This window comes from Channa argus, chromosome 11 (genome assembly GCF_033026475.1).
Source record: "Channa argus isolate prfri chromosome 11, Channa argus male v1.0, whole genome shotgun sequence".
NCBI lineage: Eukaryota > Metazoa > Chordata > Actinopteri > Anabantiformes > Channidae > Channa > Channa argus.
In genome coordinates, this window is record NC_090207.1 from 1,500,828 (window position 1) to 1,522,826 (window position 21,999).

Below are 21,999 nucleotides of genomic sequence, written 5' to 3' on the forward strand. Positions count from 1 at the left end.
CTGGATTTGTGCTGCGCCAAGAGTCAAATGATCAAATGAAGTGAAAGTAAAGAATCAGCTCAACTTGTTTAGGTGTGTTTCAAGCTACAGTGAGAAAAAATCAGCTGCATGACACCAATCATTTAACAGTGAAATCATTTTGTTCATAAAATCTGGAAGAAAAGAAACAGGACAGAAACAGTTCTTACAGTCTTATGACACTGTTCTTTATATTACTGTCTTTCAGTCTGTTTGGTGAGAACATTGGTTTTGATGGTGTGGTTAACTTAGGTTAATGTGCCTTGTCCTTCAAACTTATGATTTCTTCAGTTTGTATTTAGATGTGTTTCTTGTTAGTGAGGCAGCATCCACACAGGTCTGCACCTCACTGTGTGCATTCTCAAAAAGAAATTACAAGGTAGAACGTTGTACAATATGATGCCAGACAAGCTGCTTCAGAGCTGTGTAGGGTTTTGTCTACAGTAAAAGACAACACCTGTATTAAAGCTGAAGTATGGACAAGTTATGTAGAGGGACAGAAGGTTACTCATTTAGTTTTAATGCCGTCTCCAGTTTACTATTTATATTTATACAAATGCTACTAAATCATATGGTTTAAAAGTTGAAATGAGTAGAGCAAACATTTAAAGTTTAAGAATATGATTTTAAATGACCCCCTAGGTTCAGCATAACATAACAGGCTTTTACTGTAATTATATAGAAGAGATTATTGTAAGAACTTAACCCACTGCTCCTCCGGTAATAAAGTACAGTATTAGTAGCTACTGACCATTTTGTTTTGCTTCAAACTGTTGGAAGTAATAACATGATTAAAAAACCTGATTATTCTGAGGCAGGTCCTGACACATTTTGATAAATCCAACATCCACAACTAGGGCTGCACCTAATAATTATATTTTTGTTGATAAATGTATCGAATATTTTTTCAATTAATTGATTCATCTATAGATTTTCCTTTTAGCCCTTTTTTTTCAATATCATTATTAATTTACTCAAAATAAAAATTTGAATTCATCAATCATTTATATTTCCATTTTTCTTCAATCATCTTCTCTTTAAACAAACAAATATGACAAAGTATGTACTGCAGCGCATACTTGAACAATTAGTGCATAAACTGCAGAACATCCGGCTCTTTATAACTTCAAGCTTCAGGTTAATGTAAACTAACGTGTTCGTATCAGTTAGTGATTAACCAACAAGCTTGTTGTGGTAAAATTGTCACTTTTCTGCAAGTTTCCGATCGTTTAACTAGTTTTTTGGCCATTTTCTCTTATAGATCTTTAATTTACGCCGATACCTGAACGAGCACTAATGTTGTCCAGTCGAGTTAAAGATTAACTTTGACTTTACCTGAGCTGTCTGCTCCCTCTCTGCTGCAGACAGGGACACGTCCTCGCTCAGACTCAGAAAAAAAGAAGCTGCTCCACAAGATTATTTTCTTATTTACTAATCTCAGTCTCAGTGACACGTTTTTTGCCAACTGTCATAATAATGACTGTTATAATATGGATTTTCCTATTAACAAGTAGTGTAAAGCGTTATAAATAAAATTTCAGTAATATTACAGTTACTTCCTCTAAAATAGCTCTTTACAACGATACTTTTGTACTTAAAGTAACAAAGCACAACAAAGCAAAGATTAATTTAAAATCTGACAGTCAACAGTTCATAGTTGTCACACATGCAGATTATTAGCAGCACGGTGAAAAGTATAACTGGCTAGAAGATGAAAGTTCCTATGTTCAGCAGCTAGAAATATTTCCATTACTTTGATATTGTCAAACAACAGGTCATAACAGCAAAGATGAGCCCTCTGTGGCAGCAGAGAATGGCTGTAGCCAAATAAGTAAAACTGGATTTTATTCATTGACAGCAGCTACAACAAGAAATAAAGAACTGACAAAGTGTTTTGCTGCATATGTGATGAAGGAGTGTTTCATCAGTCATTTCAAGTAATGACTTTCATTCTGACCTCGACCCTTCAAAAGAAGTAATATAACTGTTGGGATCGCTAACTTAACTTCCTCGTTCAGGCTTTTATTTTGAAGTCACTTCCTGTTGTCCCATATCATCCCAGGAGACCACTTCAATGTCAGAATGCAGGCCTACTTGTGGTTCCCAGAATTTCCAAAGGTAGAATGGGAGGCAGAGCCTTTAGCTATCAAGCTCCTCTCCTGTGGAACCAGCTCCCAGTTCAGATTCAGGAAGCAATTCAATTCAATTTCAATTCAACTTTATTTATATAGCACCAGTTCACAACAAAGTCATCTCAAGGCACTTTACAGAATAAAGTCAAGATTATAAAGATGTATAGAGAGAAGCCAACAAATCCCCCTTGAGCAAACACGAGGCCACAGTGTAGAGAAAATGGGAGAAACCTCCAGCAGAACCAGGCTCAGGTTGGGCAGCCATCTGCCTTGACCAGTTGGGGTAAGTGGTAGTGGTAGATGGTGGGACTTATCATAATGTGAACTACTTGATATTTTATCAGTATAAACTCTATTAGTGTCATTAATGTTTTTCATGTAGAGACATTATGAGCGGCAGGTCCCCCTGATGTAAGTTTAGTCCTCTGTCCATAATAAATCAAACTTTTACTGTTTATAACTTTCCCCTGTCGTATTTTATTTTTAAAGTTTTAACTTATTCATTCAAAGCCTTTTATTTTTAACAAGGAAGATTTTTTTAGTTTAGCTTCTCTCCTGATTGCAGTAGTTAGGACTTTAACTATGGGATCAGGAAAATGTTTGATTCGGCAGCAAAGTGGTTACATATCACTGTATCTGACTGTATCACAGGTCAGTGACTCGAGAGCTGAATTTGTTCTGGATGGTCTCTAACTCTCCCTTGTCCTCATCAGTGAGGGGACCCACGGGTAGGACCAGGATGAAGGCATGGTATTTAAAATCATCTTGATCAAACAAACTCAGGATGAACTTCAGAGTTTTTCTGTTCTCCTCAGTAAATTTAGGTTTCACTATCAGCAGCAGAACATTTGGACTAGTAGGACAAAGAGAGACACTGTTCTTCATCACTTGTCCAATAGCTTCAACAGACAGAGTGAAGACATCTGGAGTTTTCACCCCAGTTAATGGTTTTTCTCCACATTCTCCATGTGAAGACATTTTTTACATCTTGGGACATAAAATTCTTTTTCCTGTGATGAAGTTTCTCAGTGCCGTTTTGTCCTTTTTTCAAACAACATGCTAGAAAAAAAATAAATCAATAAGATTTGACTTGTAAGACTGTAATGATCATATTTCCATTGCACTATTCACTCACCATGTTCAGTTAAGTAGTATTTTATAAGAATTGTCAGTGATCAGAGATAACTGTCAGAATCAACAACTTCACTTCCTCCTTCAAGACTTTTAATTTGCAGCCACTTCCTGTTCCTGTCACGTTTTTCTCTGCTTAACTAATCACTGTTAACCAGTTTCACCTACTCTCACCTCTCTGTTTATTTACCTCCTCAGTTCTCTTACCAAGCTGCTAGATCATCTGCTATATCGCCGCAGCTTTCCAGCTTTCATCTAAATCATCTTTGCTATCTACGTTTTTGACCTGACTCTGCTGCTACTTTGGTTATGTGAGTAATGATGATGAACCTAATGAATGACCAGGATTATGGGAACTGTTATCTGCCCACGAGGGATCAAGTTTTTCACAAGCCCCTGTAACCACATGATTATAAGGTGAAGATTTACCACCTCATGTCTACGTTTTGATCCTGCCATGTTACGTTTTTACCAAGTTATGTGATTATCTACTACTACGCTAATACGGAACTCAGACAAGAATCCATCATATGTTCAAGTTACCTGTATCAAGGACTAAACCGAGTAAATATCCACAGTAAGAATTGTCATGTTAAGAACAATGTTTGTGTCATGTAAGAGATTTCTGGAATCCAGAGCTATGAGACTGTTGCACTTTACCACTAAAGGGATTTTGGAGTTCTCTTCACTGTCAGGGATTGGAGATTCACCACGGCTACGTTCCACACGCTCACTACCAGGCCTGCTTCTGTTATGGATCCACTACATCTTCCACAGTGGTTCCTCCTCCGACTATTTTCCTACCATATCTTCAAGTTACTCAACCTCACCGCATCTCTAGTGTATCTACTCTGCCAGGACCAGACTCCACTCTTCCCTACAAGAACCTTGCTTCTCCTCTAGACTCCGCTCGTCTCCCCACTGACTCTAGCAAGTCTTTGTTTTCATGTTCAGACACCATGTCCCACAAGTCCCTGTCAAGATGCTCATCTTCGTGTCCTCTCATAGACTGGAGTTCAGCAACATCTAGTGAATCACATCTCCATCCTGTTTGCCAACTATTATATTTTATAATAAAAATTATTTAAACTGAGTAGTTGTGTCAAAAGGGTCCAACCCTAAAACTAGTACCTTACATAACTCAGATGCCTTAGGTTGTTCTGTTTTTCTCCCTTTGAACCACAATGATGCTACAGACACATCTGTTTAAAACACTGTTTACCAATTGTGTCTCCCTTCACTTATGTAGTTAACTCTCATTATATTCTAGTTTTAAGTCTCATGAATTGTCTTTAGACAGTTAAAATGTTCTCTGCTGTCTCTACAGAGGCAGCATATTCATTCTCCACTGACTGTAATAGAGCAGTATTAGTATTATTGTAACTGTTCGATTTCATTACATGGTGTTTGACTAATAACTAACATTTGTTTATACCTTGTTTATTTATGCAGCTTAAACAACTTCATTGACAAAATATTTAAAAGCCTCTTGACAAAACAAACTCCGGAGGAAATTCAGTGTCCTTTCTGCTCAGGTTCAGGTGGACAAAGAGACATTTGGGTCATTTTGCTGCAGCAGCTCATAAACTAATACACTTTAAATAATGCAATTCATTCTTTAAAATTTTTCTGTCCAAAAATAGAATAATTAATAACAATAATTAACTTTAAATTAAAGTTTTCCCAGGTGGACACTGAAAACTAATTTGCACATTGGAGGTGATCTTACTCGAGAATCTGAGGGTCCAACAAATACTTTTTGTTGGACCCTCCGGAGATCATTGTATGATTAACATTTATTGTATTTGCTTCTCAACTTGCCGATGCAGATCAATTGTACACAAGTTTAAGTACAGTAATCTCACAAACATGTTGAGTACATGTTTGTCAAAGTATGGCTGAACTCACTGAACTCTGTAAGAAACCATGTGCCTCCACAGCTACACACTCCTCTACCTTGCTGCTGTCATGTCTGCTCCCTTCAGTAGGTTGAGCTGAACAGCATCTCTTGTAGCAAACCCATTGCATTGTTCCCTTCACCACTGGACAAACTTAAAAAATAAACTACAAAGGCAACTATCAAAGCTACACGGTGTCACTAATGACATCATCAGTACATAGACATAACACAACACGCAATACAGTACAGTTAACAATAAATAATGCATAAAACAAATGAAACCCTTGGTTGGCTCATACAGGAGGCAAGTTAATGCTCAATATTTTCATTGTATTTTTTAAAACTCAGTTACAGTTTAATAATCTTTGTATCATGATGTGAGCTCACGTGAGCTTTGCACCGAAACAGCTGATAGAAATGTTCTCTTACTTACTGCTACTAACAACTTTTGGTACATCTGCTCAAATGTAATGTGATATTATTGTATACAAATCACTCTCACTGCAGATTTGTGACACAATGACACTAAGATTAGAACTAAATATTCAGTGTTGATAATGAATAAATTGCTCTCATCACTTTCCAAAAACTGTTTCTGTACTTACCAGCAAGTGAAAGAGAAGCTTCCCAGCTCACATAATCTCCATTGTTCTCCTTCACTATTTTGTCCATGACTGATAACAACTGTTGATGTTCAAGGTTCTTGTGCCACAACAACCTGTGTCTACATTTTTTGACTATTTCTCCTAATGGTGGATGCTCCAAATATTTGTTAGTGGATCCTGAACTCTCCTCTCTGGGTGTTGATATCAGGACTAGTGAATGATCAAATGATCGATCACTAAAGTTTTCAAGAATTGACTGAAGCCTCTTAGTTTGTTCCTCAGTGAAGTCTTCAGGCTGTAGAACCAGCAGAAACACATGAGGTCCAGGACCAGAGAGATGTTTAATGTCTTGTAGGGACATGTCAGGATGCAACATGTTTGGAATGTTGATGAGAAGGATTATTTTCTTCTTTAAACATCCTCTGACTCTCACACAGCCGTCTGCTTCTTCAGTGTTGAACTTTTTCTCCCAGTATGAAGTTCCCCACTGAGCTCCTCTCAGACCAGCTGTTCCCCAGCAGAACAACCCTCAGCTCCGACTTTAGAAAGATAATTATTGATTAAGCAGTAAATCTTAGTTAGTAAATTGTACAGTAACTTTATTACACTATGAATTAAGTCCTGTCATGTAACAATCACCATAATCAATAATTTAACTATGCTTTTGACAACAAAAAACATGTCCTTTTATTGCAGTCCTCCAAAAGGACTGGTTAAAAAAGATGTCTGGTCGTTGGGTAAAAACTGTGAAGGTCCACAGAGAACAATTCATTCATTCATTCTTCCTGTTATATCTGCCTGTTTGGGACATGAGAATATTCAGACCAGTGAGTGACACCAACATTAAACCATGTGTACATCTGATTTTAAGATTTTAACGGGCTGCACATGAGGATTGTTTTTTTAATGATCAATCTCAATTATTTTCCCATTCAGCTCTTTATTATTTTTCAATGACTATAGAATATTATAACATAATAATAAAATAACATAAAATAACAATTTACATTTAGTCATTTCACAGACACTTTTATCCAAAGCGACTTATAATTGATGAACAAAGCACCAAAAATCTAATACAACGAGAAAGCATCAAAGCAAAGTGTTGTCAGTGTTTGAGATGTAAGTGCAGGAAAGAACAGAAAGGATTTTTAAAATATAGATTTAAGTGCATAGGAAGATGCAGACGAGTTCTGTTTTCAGCAGTGTTTTGAATATTGGGAGTGAGTTTGTAGCTTGTTCCACCTTCATGGAATCATTGAGCTGAGGAGTTTTGCTTGGTGTCTTTTGCGTGGTGCTGAGACCAGACGTCGTCCGTTGGCAGGGAACAGTGGGTGGGAGGGATTGTAGACCTGAATAAGAGGGAGGTAGTGTGGCTCAACTGTGGCCACACAGCATTTATATAGTCTATTATTTAGTGTTTGGGGTCTCAGATGCTACATGTGTTAAAAGCGGAACAAAGCTTCGCTGACTTGACTCTCTTCAAAGGGGGACTGAAGTAAATCTAAATGTGAGTAAAAATGAATTAATTTTGCATTAAACTTTAAAGGCTTCTTTCCTATTAAATGCTGAATGTTTAAATAAAGTAGCCTGTAATTCTGACATGATTCTGACCCAATAGTTATTAAGTTACAGGATATGTTATTTACTGATACCAGTAATTTTGTGTTACAGCTAAATCAGAGCAACATAAATTCAATTATTTCATCATTTTTTTTTCTGTATTTATTTGATTTAATGAACGAAAAGCTTTTTTTAACCTGCTGTTTGGTTTTACTAACAGACACTTTATAGCTGAAGCAAAGCACAGTTATTATCATTACTGATAAAATAGTAAAGAAATATTCCTAAATGTTGCTGTGGTGAAATATACACATCATTATATATTGTTCACATGATTTATTAACAGAAAATGAACAGAAAAGCAGTAATTAAAAACAGGCACATTAGGATTATTGAAGCTCAAAGTCAGACTTCATACACATTCATACACAATGCCAGTACAAGGAGCAGAAAATCAATTTGATCCAATTAAAATAACATCACCTGATCTAAAGGTGACTTTGGCCTCAGTGGGTTTTATAATCTGCACTGATAAAGTCACATTTACATTTAGTCATTTGTCAGACGCTGATATATTTATAATTATATATATATTCATTTATAAGTGAAGTATAGGCAGCAAAATCTATGTCAAGGAGAAAACATTTCTTTTTTCAATTTAAGTGCATAGGAGGTTGTGAAACAGTTCTGGTTTCAGCTGTTTTTTGAATATTGGCAGTGAGTTTGCTGAGTGTGCAGAGTTTGGGAGCTTGTTTCACCTTCGTGGGATCACTGAGCTGAAGAGTTCTGGAGTCATCTGTGTGGTGAAGGAACCATCACACATTGTTCATTGGCAAAGCTGAGGTAAGCAGGAGCTGTTAAGTTGACCCCTTAGAAGGAAACAGTCAGAGCTTTGAATCTGATGCAGGCAGCTACAGGAAGCAGATCTGAACAGTGGTGGAATGTGCTTCCCTCTATGGCTGATTAAAAATGATGCGCTGCTGCATTTTAGATCATGTTGAGGGTGTGACTGTGCTGCCGGTCGCCCTGTCAGCAGGTCACTGCAGTAGATGAGATATGACCAGTGTATGGACAGTGAGTTGGGTTTAAGATGGAAGACTGAGCTGCAGCTGTTGCAGCCTGTAGGGATTCCACAACCATCAGGAGTGTTGTTTCTGTGGAGCGAGCAGTCAAGAATCCAGACTGGTTGACATCAAGGACGGTGATCTGCGAGACAGAGTTGATTGAAGACTATTGGTTCAAGGGTCTTGACTATAAATAGAAGATAGGAGAGACAGGTCTGGAACTGTCAAAAAGGGAGGAGGCGATAGAAGGCTTCCTAAACTGGACTAATCTGTATTCAGTTGTTTCCTTTGTTATGCTGTAAGAAAAAGACACAAGCAGAATCTAATGTTCACCAGTGAGTTTGTTGGGTTCTGACAACCACAACAGCGCTGTTTAAACCTGGAAATACAGTTCAACAACAGTGAAATAACACACAAGTGTCGACTTTTGTCTTATAAGTATAGGCCAGTGAGAAATATCATCACATAATGATAATATAGCGTTGCATTGTTTCCTTGACCACTGGTCCACAAACGTTAAAGGTAAACTACAAAGGCAACTTTCAAAGCTATATGGTGTCACTAATGACATCATCACTACATAGACACATCACAAACATACATTACATTACACACACAGGCAAACATTACATTTAATGTTAGAAATAATTATTAAATTACTTTGAACAAACCCTAACAGAGTTGATAATATCATACATGTAACCACTGAAACTATGAAGTGTTTGAGTCGTGGTTTGAACAGCATCTTATCGGCTCCTGTCCAGACAGAGTGGGAGAACAACAGCAGGCAGAAATTGAGGCTGGTCAGGCCTTTGAGTCCAGATCCTGGTGGAGCTAATGGGGTGTGTGAAGCTGCTGTCAGCCGGGGCAAACGTTGAGCTGCCTCGGACTTCGGTGGCTGACTTTTGGTGGTTTTGGTGACGCTGATAAACCTGAATGTAACTTTTGCTCAGTAACGAGGAAAAAGTTGCTGACTGAAGGCAAAAGTGATCAGGAGAGGTTTTCCTCAGTCACAAAGACAGAATGAGTGGAAAGTCCCAACTGGCCAATCAGGCATTGAGTCAAACACTAATACACCTACAACAGGTATCTGTTAGGTATCTACATCAGAAACAACCCACAAACTGAATAATGTGTGATTTTACGACAGGTGGACAATAACAGGAGCTGAGTGATTGTTGTTGACTCATCATTGATCCAGATGTTTTATGATAATACAAAAGTCAACATGACAGTAAAAGTTAGTATCATAATAAGCTATTTAGAAGTAAAAGTATCATTGCAGTAAAGTAAAGTAAAAGTTACTGCATGTAAAATGGTCTTTGAGTAACAAACTTAAATTCAGAAATTAAATATTACTGCAGATACAAAGCATTTGAAGTTTCTTATTGGCTGAGGTGGGAACAACAATCGAGTGTAAAAAAACTGAAAGCATAGACCCTGAACCCCAAGTTGCACCCGTGGGTCAGGTGAGCACCTGACATGGCAGCAACCACCATCATCATGTGAATGTGAATCACTGAATGAGAAGCAACATTGTAAAGAGCTTTGCACCATTTACCATTTAGTCTGCTTCCAGTTCCCACTGACAAAATATGTCTACAAAGTCCATTTTGTGGCTGTTCCAGAACTTGTGATCATATCACATGATCGTGCTCAGCTGTTTGAGTTATCACAGAGCATTAAAGGACTTGTTGTTTGTGATAAGATTAATTTTTAAATGATGGTTTCCAGGTTTCCAGGTCCCTGTTGTGCAGGTAGAAACAGGCTCTGAGCTCTGTTGTGTTTGACTTCACAATTACCAACAGACCACACAGAACTACAAGGAAACACTTTATTCATTTGGTGCAATGATGAACACGGATCAAATACAGAACAACCACCATTAACATTAAACAAGAAGAGAAATCAGGGCATCCAAGTCCAAAACTAACACCAGCACGATTTTCGATTTTACTTCAGAAAACATAGTAAAACAGACAAATAGTCAATTTCAAAAATACACATCAACACAAATTCTGCTGTGTCTCGTGTTGAACTAAAGGGAAACATCAGGTCAGTAGATACTGACCAATCAAAAATTTTATAGATATATTTACAATATTTACAACATTTACTGATGCCATCTTTTGTATTTACTTAGTCACATAGACTGTGTCAAATATTATTATCTGAACTACTCTTAAATTATGGACTTTACTGGTAAAGATTTTCTCAAATTTCTTCAGTTTTTCTGTTGAATGTCATTAACACACTGAAAACTTTGGTTAGTTATTTATTACATCACTGAATTAGTGTAAGTGTAGCCCGTCTACTTGAGTTTAGGTGCATGAGGGGCCCTGAGTTCTTTTACTTAGCTCTAAACACAATTTTGATTACTTGAATATTTTTTATAGTCTTGATTTTCACCTGTAAAAGCAGATTATTACTAACTTCAAATACACTAGTTTACTCACCCTTTAAGAAACTTTAGAACTGGGATATCTATCTGAAGTTATTGGAGCAATAACATCAACACAACATAACACAACCAAATATATATATATGTGTGTGTGTGTATATATATGCACATATATGTGTATTGTATTTGTATGAAGACTTTCAGTCAAGATTTAGAGTTCATCATAGTACAGGAACAGTACTGGTAAAAGTCACCAACAATCTTCTCATGGATAATGGACTCATCTCTATACTTGTTCTGTTAGATCTTAGTGCCGCATTTGATACCATTGATCATAACATTTTATTACAGAGACTGGAACATGAAATTGGAATTACAGGAACTGCACTAGGTTGGTTTAAATCCTATCTGTCTGATAGATTTCAATTTGTTCATGTTAATGATGAATCCTCCATGCACACAAAGGTTAGCTATGGAGTTCCACAAGGCTCTGTGTTAGGACCAATACTTTTTACTTTATATATGTCTCCTTTAGGCAACATTATTAGAAAACACTCCATAAATTTCCACTGTTAAGCTGATGATACCCAGCTATATTTATCTATGGAACCAGATGAAAATAATCAGTTAATAAAGCTTCAAGCATGCCTACAAGACATAAAGGCCTGGATGTCCCACAATTTTTTACTTTTAAACTCAGACAAAACTGAAGTCATAGTATTTGGGCCCAAAAATCTCAGAAATGTGATGTCCAACCATAATGTTACTCTAGATGGCATAAGTCTGACCTCCAGTACTACTGCAAGGAACCTTGGAGTTATTTTTGATCAGGATCTATCCTTTAAGTCACATATAAAACAAATCTCTAGAACAGCCTTCTTCCACCTACGGAACATTGCCAAAATTAGGAGCATACTGTCTCAAAGTGATGCCGAAAAACTGGTCCATGCATTTGTTACTTCTAGGTTGGACTACTGTAATTCCCTACTTTCAGGATGCCCCAGTAACTCCCTAAAGAGCCTGCAATTAATCCAAAATGCTGCAGCAAGAGTGCTGACTGGAACTAGCAAGAGAGATCATATTTCACCTTCACTAGCTTCTCTCCATTGGCTTCCCATTAAATGTAGAATAGAATATAAAACCCTGCTTCTTACATATAAAGCTCTGAATGGTCAGGCTCCATCATATATAGAAGACCTCATAGCACCATATCATCCCAGTAGACCACTTCGATTTTAGAATACAGGCCTACTTGTGGTTCCCAGAATTTCCAAAGGTAGAATGGGAGGCAGAGCCTTTAGCTATCAAGCTCCTCTCCTGTGGAACCAGCTCCCAGTTCAGATTCAGGAAGCAGACACCCTCTCTACTAAATCTAGGCTTAAAACCTTCCTCTTTAATAAAGCATATAGTTAGTTATAGTTATGCTGCCATAGGCTTAGACTGCTGGGGGACCCACCCCCCAATGCACTGAGCTCCTTTCCTCCTCTTGACCCTCTCTCCTCTCCTCTCACCCTACAATTGTCACCACGGTCTGACATTAACTCTGTGTGTTCTCTCCCGTAGTTGTCTTTGTCCTTCTCTGTCTCCCTCCCTCTGTCCCTTTCTGCAGGTGTCCCCCGGCTTTGAAGCTCTGTGTCTTCCAGCGTGCAGCTACTGGTCCTACCAATCTGCACGATGTTGTGTTGTTGCTTTTTGTTGCTCTGTTCTTTTCTCTCTCCCCTTTCCACTCACCCCAACCGGTCGAGGCAGATGGTCGTCCACCCTGAGCCTGGTTCTGCTGGAGGTTTCTTCCGTTAAAGGGAGTTTTTCCTCTCCACTGTTGCCTCTGTCTTGCTCCAGAGGGAATTGTTGGGTTCTCTCTATACATCTTTATAATCTTTATTCTTTATTCTGTAAAGTGAATTGGCGCTATATAAATAAAGTTGAATTGAATTGAATTGAATTGAAATATATATATATATACACATATATACATATATGTATACACACACACACACAAAATAACTTAAAATGTTTACATTCTTTATTCCCAAATAAAATATATTCTCAAATGTATGGCACAGTATCAGAGCAAAAAATAAATTTACCCTTCAGGGCTCTTTAACCTGAGTCACAGATGTTTTAACTGTCCTTTTATCAAAAACTCAATCAATTAATAAAACCAAAAATAGTTGCAGGCCTTAGGAGTTAAAAAACGAGTTAGAGCTGTAGAGCCTGTCCAAAGGTGTCTCTGTCCTCCAAACCAGCAACAGTTCAACACGACACGTGTAGCTGAGTTAGCTTGGTTAGCTAGCTGCCTCCCTCGGTTGACACTGTTATTGCTCCTCATCGGATTAATGAGCAGGTCCTCTCCTGATAAACACTTCTTATTTCTAGCTGAAATACTTACTCCATCAGAAAATAAACTATACACTTGGAGATTATCGAGCTGACAATCTAAAACTGTTACTACAGGTTACTAGCGCACAGCTTCAAACTTTTCCCTTCACAATTACCTCGTTAACATCCTCACGCTCTCTACTGATCACGTTCTCATCGCATGTTCACATTCACTTCCGTTAACAAAATAAAATCCTACGTTATCAACTCAAAAAGATCCGACATACAACAAAACATTTTAAACATTTTAACACATGAATTCAACATTTTATATCAGAAACGTTTTACAACAAATATAACAAAATATACAATTTGACCCAGTTTACCTATTTATCTGTGCATTTGTAAATAATTATTTATCTAACAAAGCTTGTTTATTTATCTATTTAAATCACTTATTAATATATTTAAAATATTTAAATTTATCACTGGGCTACATAAGCAGCCAACACTTCATTATTCATTATTAATACACCAAAGATCTTCTTTAATTAAGTGATTGATCATCATATAATCATCATCATCATCATGAAAACTCCCATTATTTTTTCCCACAGCTCAAGTATGTTACTGAAATGTGACAGGACAGTTTGTGACTGTATGTTTGTTTTAAATGCTGAAGTGGCTTAAATTCTTTAAATCAGATTCATATCCAGTCTCTCACCATACGACCACTTGGTTTTTGTTTTTTATGTCTGATATCTGTGTGCATATCTCCTGCCGTCATCAATCACTGTCCAGAAAAAGAAAAGAAAGAAATTTCAGGTTTGTTCAACATTTATGGACAAATTCCTGTTCACACTAAGCTGGAAGAAACAGAGCTGAGCAGGTTTTGAGCAAACTGCACAGTTTGACTGTTTCACAAATGATGATGTTATTATAATTGTAAGCACATGGCTCATATTTTATCTAATTATGTAGTTTAGGAAGCTGGATAATTTATCACAAACAATGTGAACTCAAAAAACATTAATCTGGCAAAAAATTGAAATTAGCAAAAAAAGTTGAATTTCTAATGCATTTAACATACAAAGAGACATGAGACAAGGAGTAATGTGGCTGAACATCCTGGTTCTAGTGAACAAAACCTTAGTGTGTTTCTGTTAACTCAGGAGCAAAGGACAAATTACTGCTACAAGATAAACCCACAAACATTTCCACTCATGTTTTCTCACTATTTTAGAATTTCTGTGGCTCATTATTTCTGCGGCTCATTATTTCTGCGGCTCATTATTTCTGTGCATTCTGATTTTATTTCCAGCTTTCTTCCCATTTATCAATGGTCCATGTTTTCTTTTTTAATACTGCACAATATGATGTTACAACACGAGTAGAATCTTCTTTTCCTTTCGGCTGTTCCCTTTCAGGGGTCTCCACAGCGAATCATCTGCCTCCATCTAACCCTGTCCTCTGAATCCTCCTCTCTCACTACATCCATAAATCTCCTCTTTGGTCTTCCTCTAGACCTCCTGCCTGGCAGCTCCAACCTCAGCATCCTTCTACTGATATATTCACAGTTTCTCCTCTGAACATGTCCAAACCACCTCAATCTGGCCTCTCTGACTTTATCGCCAACACATCTAACATGAGCTGTCCCTCTGATGTCCTCATTCCTGATCCTGTCCATCCTCGTCCCTCCCAAAGAGAACCTCAACATCTTAAGCTCTGCTACCTCCAGCTCTGCCTCCTGTCTTTTCTTCAGTGCCACTGTCTCTAAGCCGAACAACATCTCTGGTCTCACCACCGTCTTGAACATCTTTCCTTTCATTCTTGCTCATAATCTTTTATCACACAACACACCTGACACTTTTCTCCACCCGTTCCAACCTGCCTGCACTCGCCTCTCCACCTCTTTTCCACACTCACCGTTGCTCTGAACCATTGACCCTAAGTACTTAAAGTCCTGCACCTTCTTCACCTCTGCTCCCTGTAACCTCACCATTCCACCTGGGTCCCTCTCATTGACACACATGTATTCTGTCTTACTGCGGCTAAGTTTCATTCCTCTGTTTTCCAGAGCAGACCTCCACCTCTCTAGATTTTCCTCCAACTGCTCCCTGCTCTCACTACAGATCACAATTTCATCTGCAAACACCATAGTCGATGGAGATTCCTGTCTAACCTCATCTGTCATCCTGTCCAACACCAGAGCAAACAAGAAGGGGCTCAGAGCTGATCCTTGATGCAGACCCACCTCCACCTTGAACTCCTCTGTCACACCTACAGCACCTCACCACGGTCTTACAGCTCTCATACATGTCCTGCACCACTCTAACATACTTCTCTGCCGCTCCAGACGTCCTCATACAATACCACAGCTCCTCTCTCTGCACCCTGTCATACACTTTCTCTAAATCTATGAAGACACAATGCAACTCCCTCTGACCTTCTCTGTACTTCTCCATCAGCATCCTCAAAGCAAATACTGCATCTGTTGTTCTCTTTCTAGGCATGAAACCATATTGCTGCTCACAAATGTTCACCTCTGCCCTTAGCCGAGCTTCCACTACTCTTTCCCACAACTTCATTGTGTGGCTCATCAGCTTTAATCCTCTGTAGTTGCCACAGCTCTGCTCATCTCCCTTGTTCTTAAAAATTGGCACCAGTACACTTCTCCTCCAGTCCTCAGCATCCTCTCACTCTCCAAGATCTTGTTAAACAAACTAGTCAGAAACTCTACTGCCACCTCTCCTAGACACTTCCATACCTCCACAGGTTTGTCATCAGGACCAACTGCCTTTCCACTCTTCATCCTCTTCAATGTCCTCCTCACTTCACTCTTACTAATCTTTGCTACTTCCTGCTCCACACCAGTCACCTCTTCTACTCTTCGTTCCCTTTCATTTTCCTCGTTCATCAACTCTTCAAAGTTCTCCTTCCATCTTCCCATCACACTACTGGCACCTGTCAATACATTTCCATCCTTATCTTTAATCACACTAACCTGCTGCACATCCTTTCCATCTCTATCTCTTTGTCTGGCCAACCTGTACAAATCCACCTCTCCCTCTTTAGTGTCCAACCTAACATACAAGTCCTCATATGCTCTTTGTTTGGCCTTTGCCACCTCTATCTTCACCTTACGCTGTATCTCCCTGTACTCCTGTCTACTCTCTTCAGTCCTCTCAGTGTCCCACTTCTTCTTAGCTAACCTCTTTCTCTGTATACACTCCTGAACTTCCTCGTTCCACCACCAAGTCTCCTCGTCCACTTTCCTCTTTCCAGATGACACACCGAGTACCCTCCTACCTGTCTCCCTGATCACATTAGCTGTAGTAGTCCAGTCATGTGGAAGCACCTCCAAACCACCCAGAGTCTGTCTCAGCTCCTCCCTGAAAACTACACAACATTCTTCCTTTTTCAACTTCCACCACTTCGCCTCTGCTCTGCCTTTGTCCTCTTCATCTTCCTCACCACCAGCATCATTTTACACACCACCATCCTGTGTTGTCTGGCTACACTCTCCCCTACCAATACTTTACAGTCACTGGTGTCTTTCAGATTACAGCGTCTACACAAGATGTAGTCTACCTGAGTGCTTCTACCTCCGCTCTTGTACGTCACCCTATGTTCCTGCCTCTTCTGAAAGAAAGTGTTTACTACAGACATTTCCATCCTCTTTGCAAAGTCAACCACCATCTGACCTTCTGTGTTCCTGTCCTGAAGACCAAACCTGCCCATAACAGTCTCATCACCTCTGTTCCCTTCACAAACATTATGCTCTGCATCACTTCATCTAACTCAATCCAGAATTTCTCTTTCTCTTCTAACTCACATCCTACCTGTGGGGCAAAACCAGTCACAACATTGAACATCACCTCTTCAACTTCCAGCTTCAGACTCATCAACCTTTCTGATTCTCTTTTCACCTCTAGAACATTCCTCACAAAATCCTCTTTCAGGATAACTCCTACTCCATTTCTCTTCCTATCTGACCCATGGTAGAACAACTTGAACCCTGCTCCTAAGCTTCTAGTTCTGCTACTTTTCCACCTGGTCTCCTGGACACACAGTATGTCCACCTTCCTTCTCTGCATCATGTCAATCAACTCTCTAGCCTTCTCTGTCAGTGTCCCAACATTCAAAGTCCCTACTGACAGTCCTACATTCTTACGTTTCCTCTTCTCTCTCTGCCTACGAACACACCTTCCTCCTCTTCATCTTCGTCTTTGACCAACAGTAGTCCAATTTCCACGGGTACCCTGTAGGTCAACAGCACCGGTGGCGGTAGTTGTTAACCTGGGCCCCGACCGATCCGGTATGGAAGTCATTGTCACGATTCGCATGTTTGATTTGGCATGTGTTTTACGTCGGATGCCCTTCGTGACACAACCCTCTGCATTTATCCAGACTTGGGCGTTGCACAAGAAGACACTGGCTTGTGCCCCCTTGCGGTTGCATTGTTACAACACAAGTAGAAGGAAAAGAGAAAAAGCTCACAGATCCTAACCAGCTTCAATCAGTCTGGAACCATTCAGTTCAACCATCAATTTATGTCTATGAAGTAGTAAAGATAACATCCCAATTATATCCACTATCAACTAGAAACTAGTGAAATTTTAAGTCAAAATTAACATTTTCATGACAGTAAAACATCAGTTGTTATTACCACCTACACTTATCAATGTTACAACAGAGAAGAACATTTCTGACTCAGCTCAGTGTAACTTACACTAACTTTCCTCGTTGCTGCTGTCAGACTCCTCATCATCCCCTGTAGGAATATACAAAACATAAATGTTTAGTGCAGGAGCTGTGTATTTTTTAATTTCTTGTTGGATCAGATTTTCAAAGTATATTCCTTATTTTTTTTGTTTGTTCATTTTTCTCTTAGTTTATGCAGATTATTTGGCAAATGTCAAAAAGTAACTTCATCTACAGGATCTAACAGCTCACATTGTCCTAAAGAAAGAGGAGAACATGGTGCTGTTGGAATGATACATGTTTGCTAATGTATATAATGTGCAACATCTACTCAGAATGTGCTAAATCTAATCTTTAACATAAACTGCATCAGAAAGTCATATATTCTAATAAGAGACATTTTGATATAAGACAATGAAAATGTTTCTCATGCTGTATTTAATAGAATAATCTAGTTATTTGTGAGGACAAAGCATGAAACATTTCTCCATCTGAAGGCAGCAGGTCACATGACCGAGTGCTCACAGTCTAACCAGCTTCAATCAGTCTGGAACCAGTGAGCTTCAACAACCAATTTATGTCTGTGAAATAGTGAAGATAACATTCCAATAATATCCACTGTCAACTGTCCAGTAAGCATCAAACGTTTCAGCGTAGTCCAACATGAGTTGTTATTATTAATGTTAATATTAAGGAGAATGTTTCTGACTCAGCTCAATGGAACTTACGTGATTCTCTGTCCTCTTCTCTGTTAGGATCCTCATCAGCCACTGTAGGAATAAACACAATATAAATGTTGGAGCTGTTTGTTGTTAGATTCAAAAATTTTAAAGCATTTTCCTTAGTTATGTATCTTAAGCTGTATTTAATAGAATAATGCAGTTTTTTGAAAATGAAGAAAACAGACCCTGATGAGCTGATAACCTTTGATTTCTAACACAGTCTAGAGACGCTGTCCTACAACAATCTAGAGAATCAGGCTTGGAGACAGATTAACTACTAAACTGCAGCTTAAGGAGGAAGAAGCTAATTGTCTTTGTGCATCATCAGAAAGACAAAAGGAAAAACCAGCAGGATTTGTCCTTTAACTCACATATAAAACAAATCTCTAGAACAACCTTCTTCCACCTATGGAACATAACCAAAATTAGGAGGATCCTGTCTCAAAGTGATGCCGAAAAACCGGTCCATGCATTTGTTACCTCTAGGTTGGACTACTGTAATTCCCTACAGGATGCCCCAGTAACTAAAGAGCCTGCAATTAATCCAAAATGCTGCAGCAAGAGTGCTGACTGGAACTAGCAAGAGAGATCATATTTCACCTTCACTAGCTTCTCTCCATTGGCTTCCCATTAAATCTAGAATAGAATTTAAAACCCTCCTCCTTACATACAAAGCTCTTAGTGGTCAAGCTCCATCATACTTAAAAGATCTGCTGGTAGTGTATCGCCCGATTCGACCACTTCGATCCCAGAATACAGGCCTACTTGTGGTTCCCAGAGTTTGCAAAAGTAGAATGGGAGGCAGATCCTTTAGCTATCAAGCTCCTCTTCTTTGGAACCAGCTTCTAATCCAGATTCGGGGGGCAGCCTCTCTTATTTTAAGACTAGGCTTAAAATCTTCCTTTTTGATAAAGCGTAAAGTTAAAACTGCTCAGTCAACCTGAACTAGCTTCTACTTAAGATGCTATAGGTTTAGAGTGTTGGGGGACTCATGCAAGTGCAATGAGCTCCTCTCCTCTTTCTCTCTATAAATTCTTTTGTCTTCTCTCTCCCGTAGTTGTCTTTGTCCTTCTCTGTCCCTTTCTGCAGGTGTCCCCGGGCTTTAAAGCTGTGTGTTTTTCAGTGTGCAGCTACTGGTCCTACCAACCTTCCCCGATGTCTTTTTGTTGCTTTTTGTTCCCCTTTTCTTTTCGCTCTTCACTTTCCACTCGCCCGTTCAAGGCAGATGGTCGTCCACCCTGAGCCATGTTCTGCTGGAGGTTTTTATTTCGTTAAAGGGAATTTTTCCTCTTCACTGTTGTCTAGGGCTTGTTCAAGGGGAGATTGTTGGTTCTCTCTATACATCTTTATAGTCTTGACTTTATTCAGTCAAGTGCCATGAAATGACTTTGTTGTAAATTTGTGTTATATAAATAAAGATGAATTGAATTGAAGCTCACATTTACTGGAAAGGAAGGAGCAACAACTGGAGCTTTACAACTTGACTTCATTGTGGAACAGGAAATGTTTCCTGTGGTGTCAAACACTGATACTAGAACCACTTTGATCTGAATTAGAATTCATCAGACTGAACAAGACATTGAAGAAAAGCCTGTTTCTGAGGGTCCATGCAGTTACTTTGAGGAAATAATGTGTTGATGACAACAATCACAGCACATTACATGGAATTCTATTCTTCTATTCTGGAATTATCTTCAGACACTTTGAACTTACTGGGAGGAGGCTGTGAATCCAAGCTCTTGCTGCACTTCCTGGATCCTAGAACTGTAGAAATGGAAACATGTTCAGTCATTTGTGTCAGTTCTTCATGTCATTTGTAATGAGTTCTAATTCTATTCTTCTATTATGTAATTATCTTCTGACTTAGGAACTTACTGGTAGAAGTCGTGGATGCAAAACCGTTCCACAACCATCTGGAGACTAGAATAGCAGAAATGGAAACATGTACAGTTACACAAAGTATTACACAAAATACTAATGTTCAGTGTAGCAGCTGTGTATTATTTAGTTTGTTGTTGGATCAGATTTTCAAAGTATTTTCATAGTTTTCTTGTTTGTTCATTTTTCTTTTAGTCTATGCAGATTATTTGCTGTATTTAATAGAATAATCTAGTTATTTGTGAGGACAAAGCATGAAACATTTCTCCATCTGAAGGCAGCAGGTCACATGACCGAGTGCTCACAGTCTAACCAGCTTCAATCAGTCTTGAACCAATTAGCTAATGGAATTTCAGTAGATTGGGACATTTCCAGTGGTGTCAAACACTGATACTAGAACCACTTTGATCTGAATTAGAATTCATCAGACTGAACAAGACATTGAAGAAAAGCCTGTTTCTGAGGGTCCATCCAGTTACTTTGAGGAAATAATGTGTTGATGACAACAATCACAGCACATTACATGGAATTATATTCTTCTATTCTGGAATTATCTTCTGACACTTTGAACTTACTGGTAGGAGGCAGGAATTCAAAGCTGCTGCTTCTCCTGAGCATCCTGGATCCTAGAATTGTAGAAATGGAAACATGTACAGTCATTTGTGTCAGTTCTTCATGACATTTGTAGTCCTAAATGTTGTTGAGGTTCAGGGAAATGAAGAAAAGTTCCATCAGGACAATCATCCTCTCTTTCACTTCCAAACTCACTCAGCTGACACAGGGAGCTTCACTTCTATTAACCAATCAGGTTCTGCCCTGGTCCCAGTGAGCCAGTCATCCCAGAGCTGTTAAACTGACTCTAAACTGACAGTATGTTTTCTTGTGACCCTCCTGATTAAACTAACTAGCACAGTCACTAATGACAGCAGATTGGAGCAGTTGTTAAAGTGGCCCAATACACACCAGTACACAGTAGCAGCACTTCTCACAGGCTGCCAGAACTGACTTTGACCTGTCTGCTGAGATCTGAATTCTCTGAGCAGGAGTGAACACAGCTAAAGTGAAAAACCCTGGATTAACTATGTCTTTTCCTACTTGTAAAATTTGGCTTTGAATGGGACGTGTTTGGATGTGTTTTTAATGTTTTCATTACTTTTGATACAAATTAATTACAGACTCTATATTTATAGTACTACTGTAATTTGTCAAGAGAACCTGTTAATTACACCTTTTCTAGTTAAATTCTATAACTACAACAACAAAGCAGCTACATCCTCAAAGCTAATCATCACTGAGTAACACAAATGCTTTGTTTAAACTGCATTTCTGATTTTTACTTTCCACTCTGTAACTAAAAGTTATTCAGCTATGGAGTAAAATTACAATTTAGACTGGATGGTAATATCATATTCTCTTTCACTGTTATATGGATGACACCCAGCTCTACATCTCCACCAAACCTAATTCTACCCTCCCTCCCACTTCCCTCACTAACTGCCTCCATGATATAAATCCTGGCTCACATGCAACTTTCTCAAATTAAAAAAACAGCTTTCAAATTT

General features: G+C 38.7%; 1 protein-coding gene and 1 pseudogene across 2 annotated transcripts in view; both read right to left on the reverse strand.

The window, feature by feature from the left end:
- Positions 1 to 21,632, reverse strand: part of LOC137135793 (GTPase IMAP family member 8-like) — an 86,921-nt gene extending 65,289 nt beyond the window's left edge. Inside the window, exons 1-5 of one of the 2 annotated variants that reach the window (XR_010915501.1) lie at positions 21,013 to 21,632; positions 20,435 to 20,479; positions 18,566 to 20,323; positions 17,866 to 17,907; positions 10,234 to 13,926 (exon numbers count right to left, since the gene is read on the reverse strand). Coding sequence is in view for 1 of the 2 variants with exons in the window: in XM_067520382.1 (XP_067376483.1) it covers position 21,013 (1 nt within the window). In the remaining variant the exon portion in view is untranslated. Of the gene's footprint in view, positions 1 to 10,233; positions 13,927 to 17,865; positions 17,908 to 18,565; positions 20,324 to 20,434; positions 20,480 to 21,012 lie in introns of those variants that run through there. The other variant, XM_067520382.1, reaches the window with a different exon arrangement.
- LOC137136156 (GTPase IMAP family member 2-like) lies at positions 2,796 to 8,172 on the reverse strand (annotated as a pseudogene).
- Positions 21,633 to 21,999: the final 367 nt, after the last annotated feature.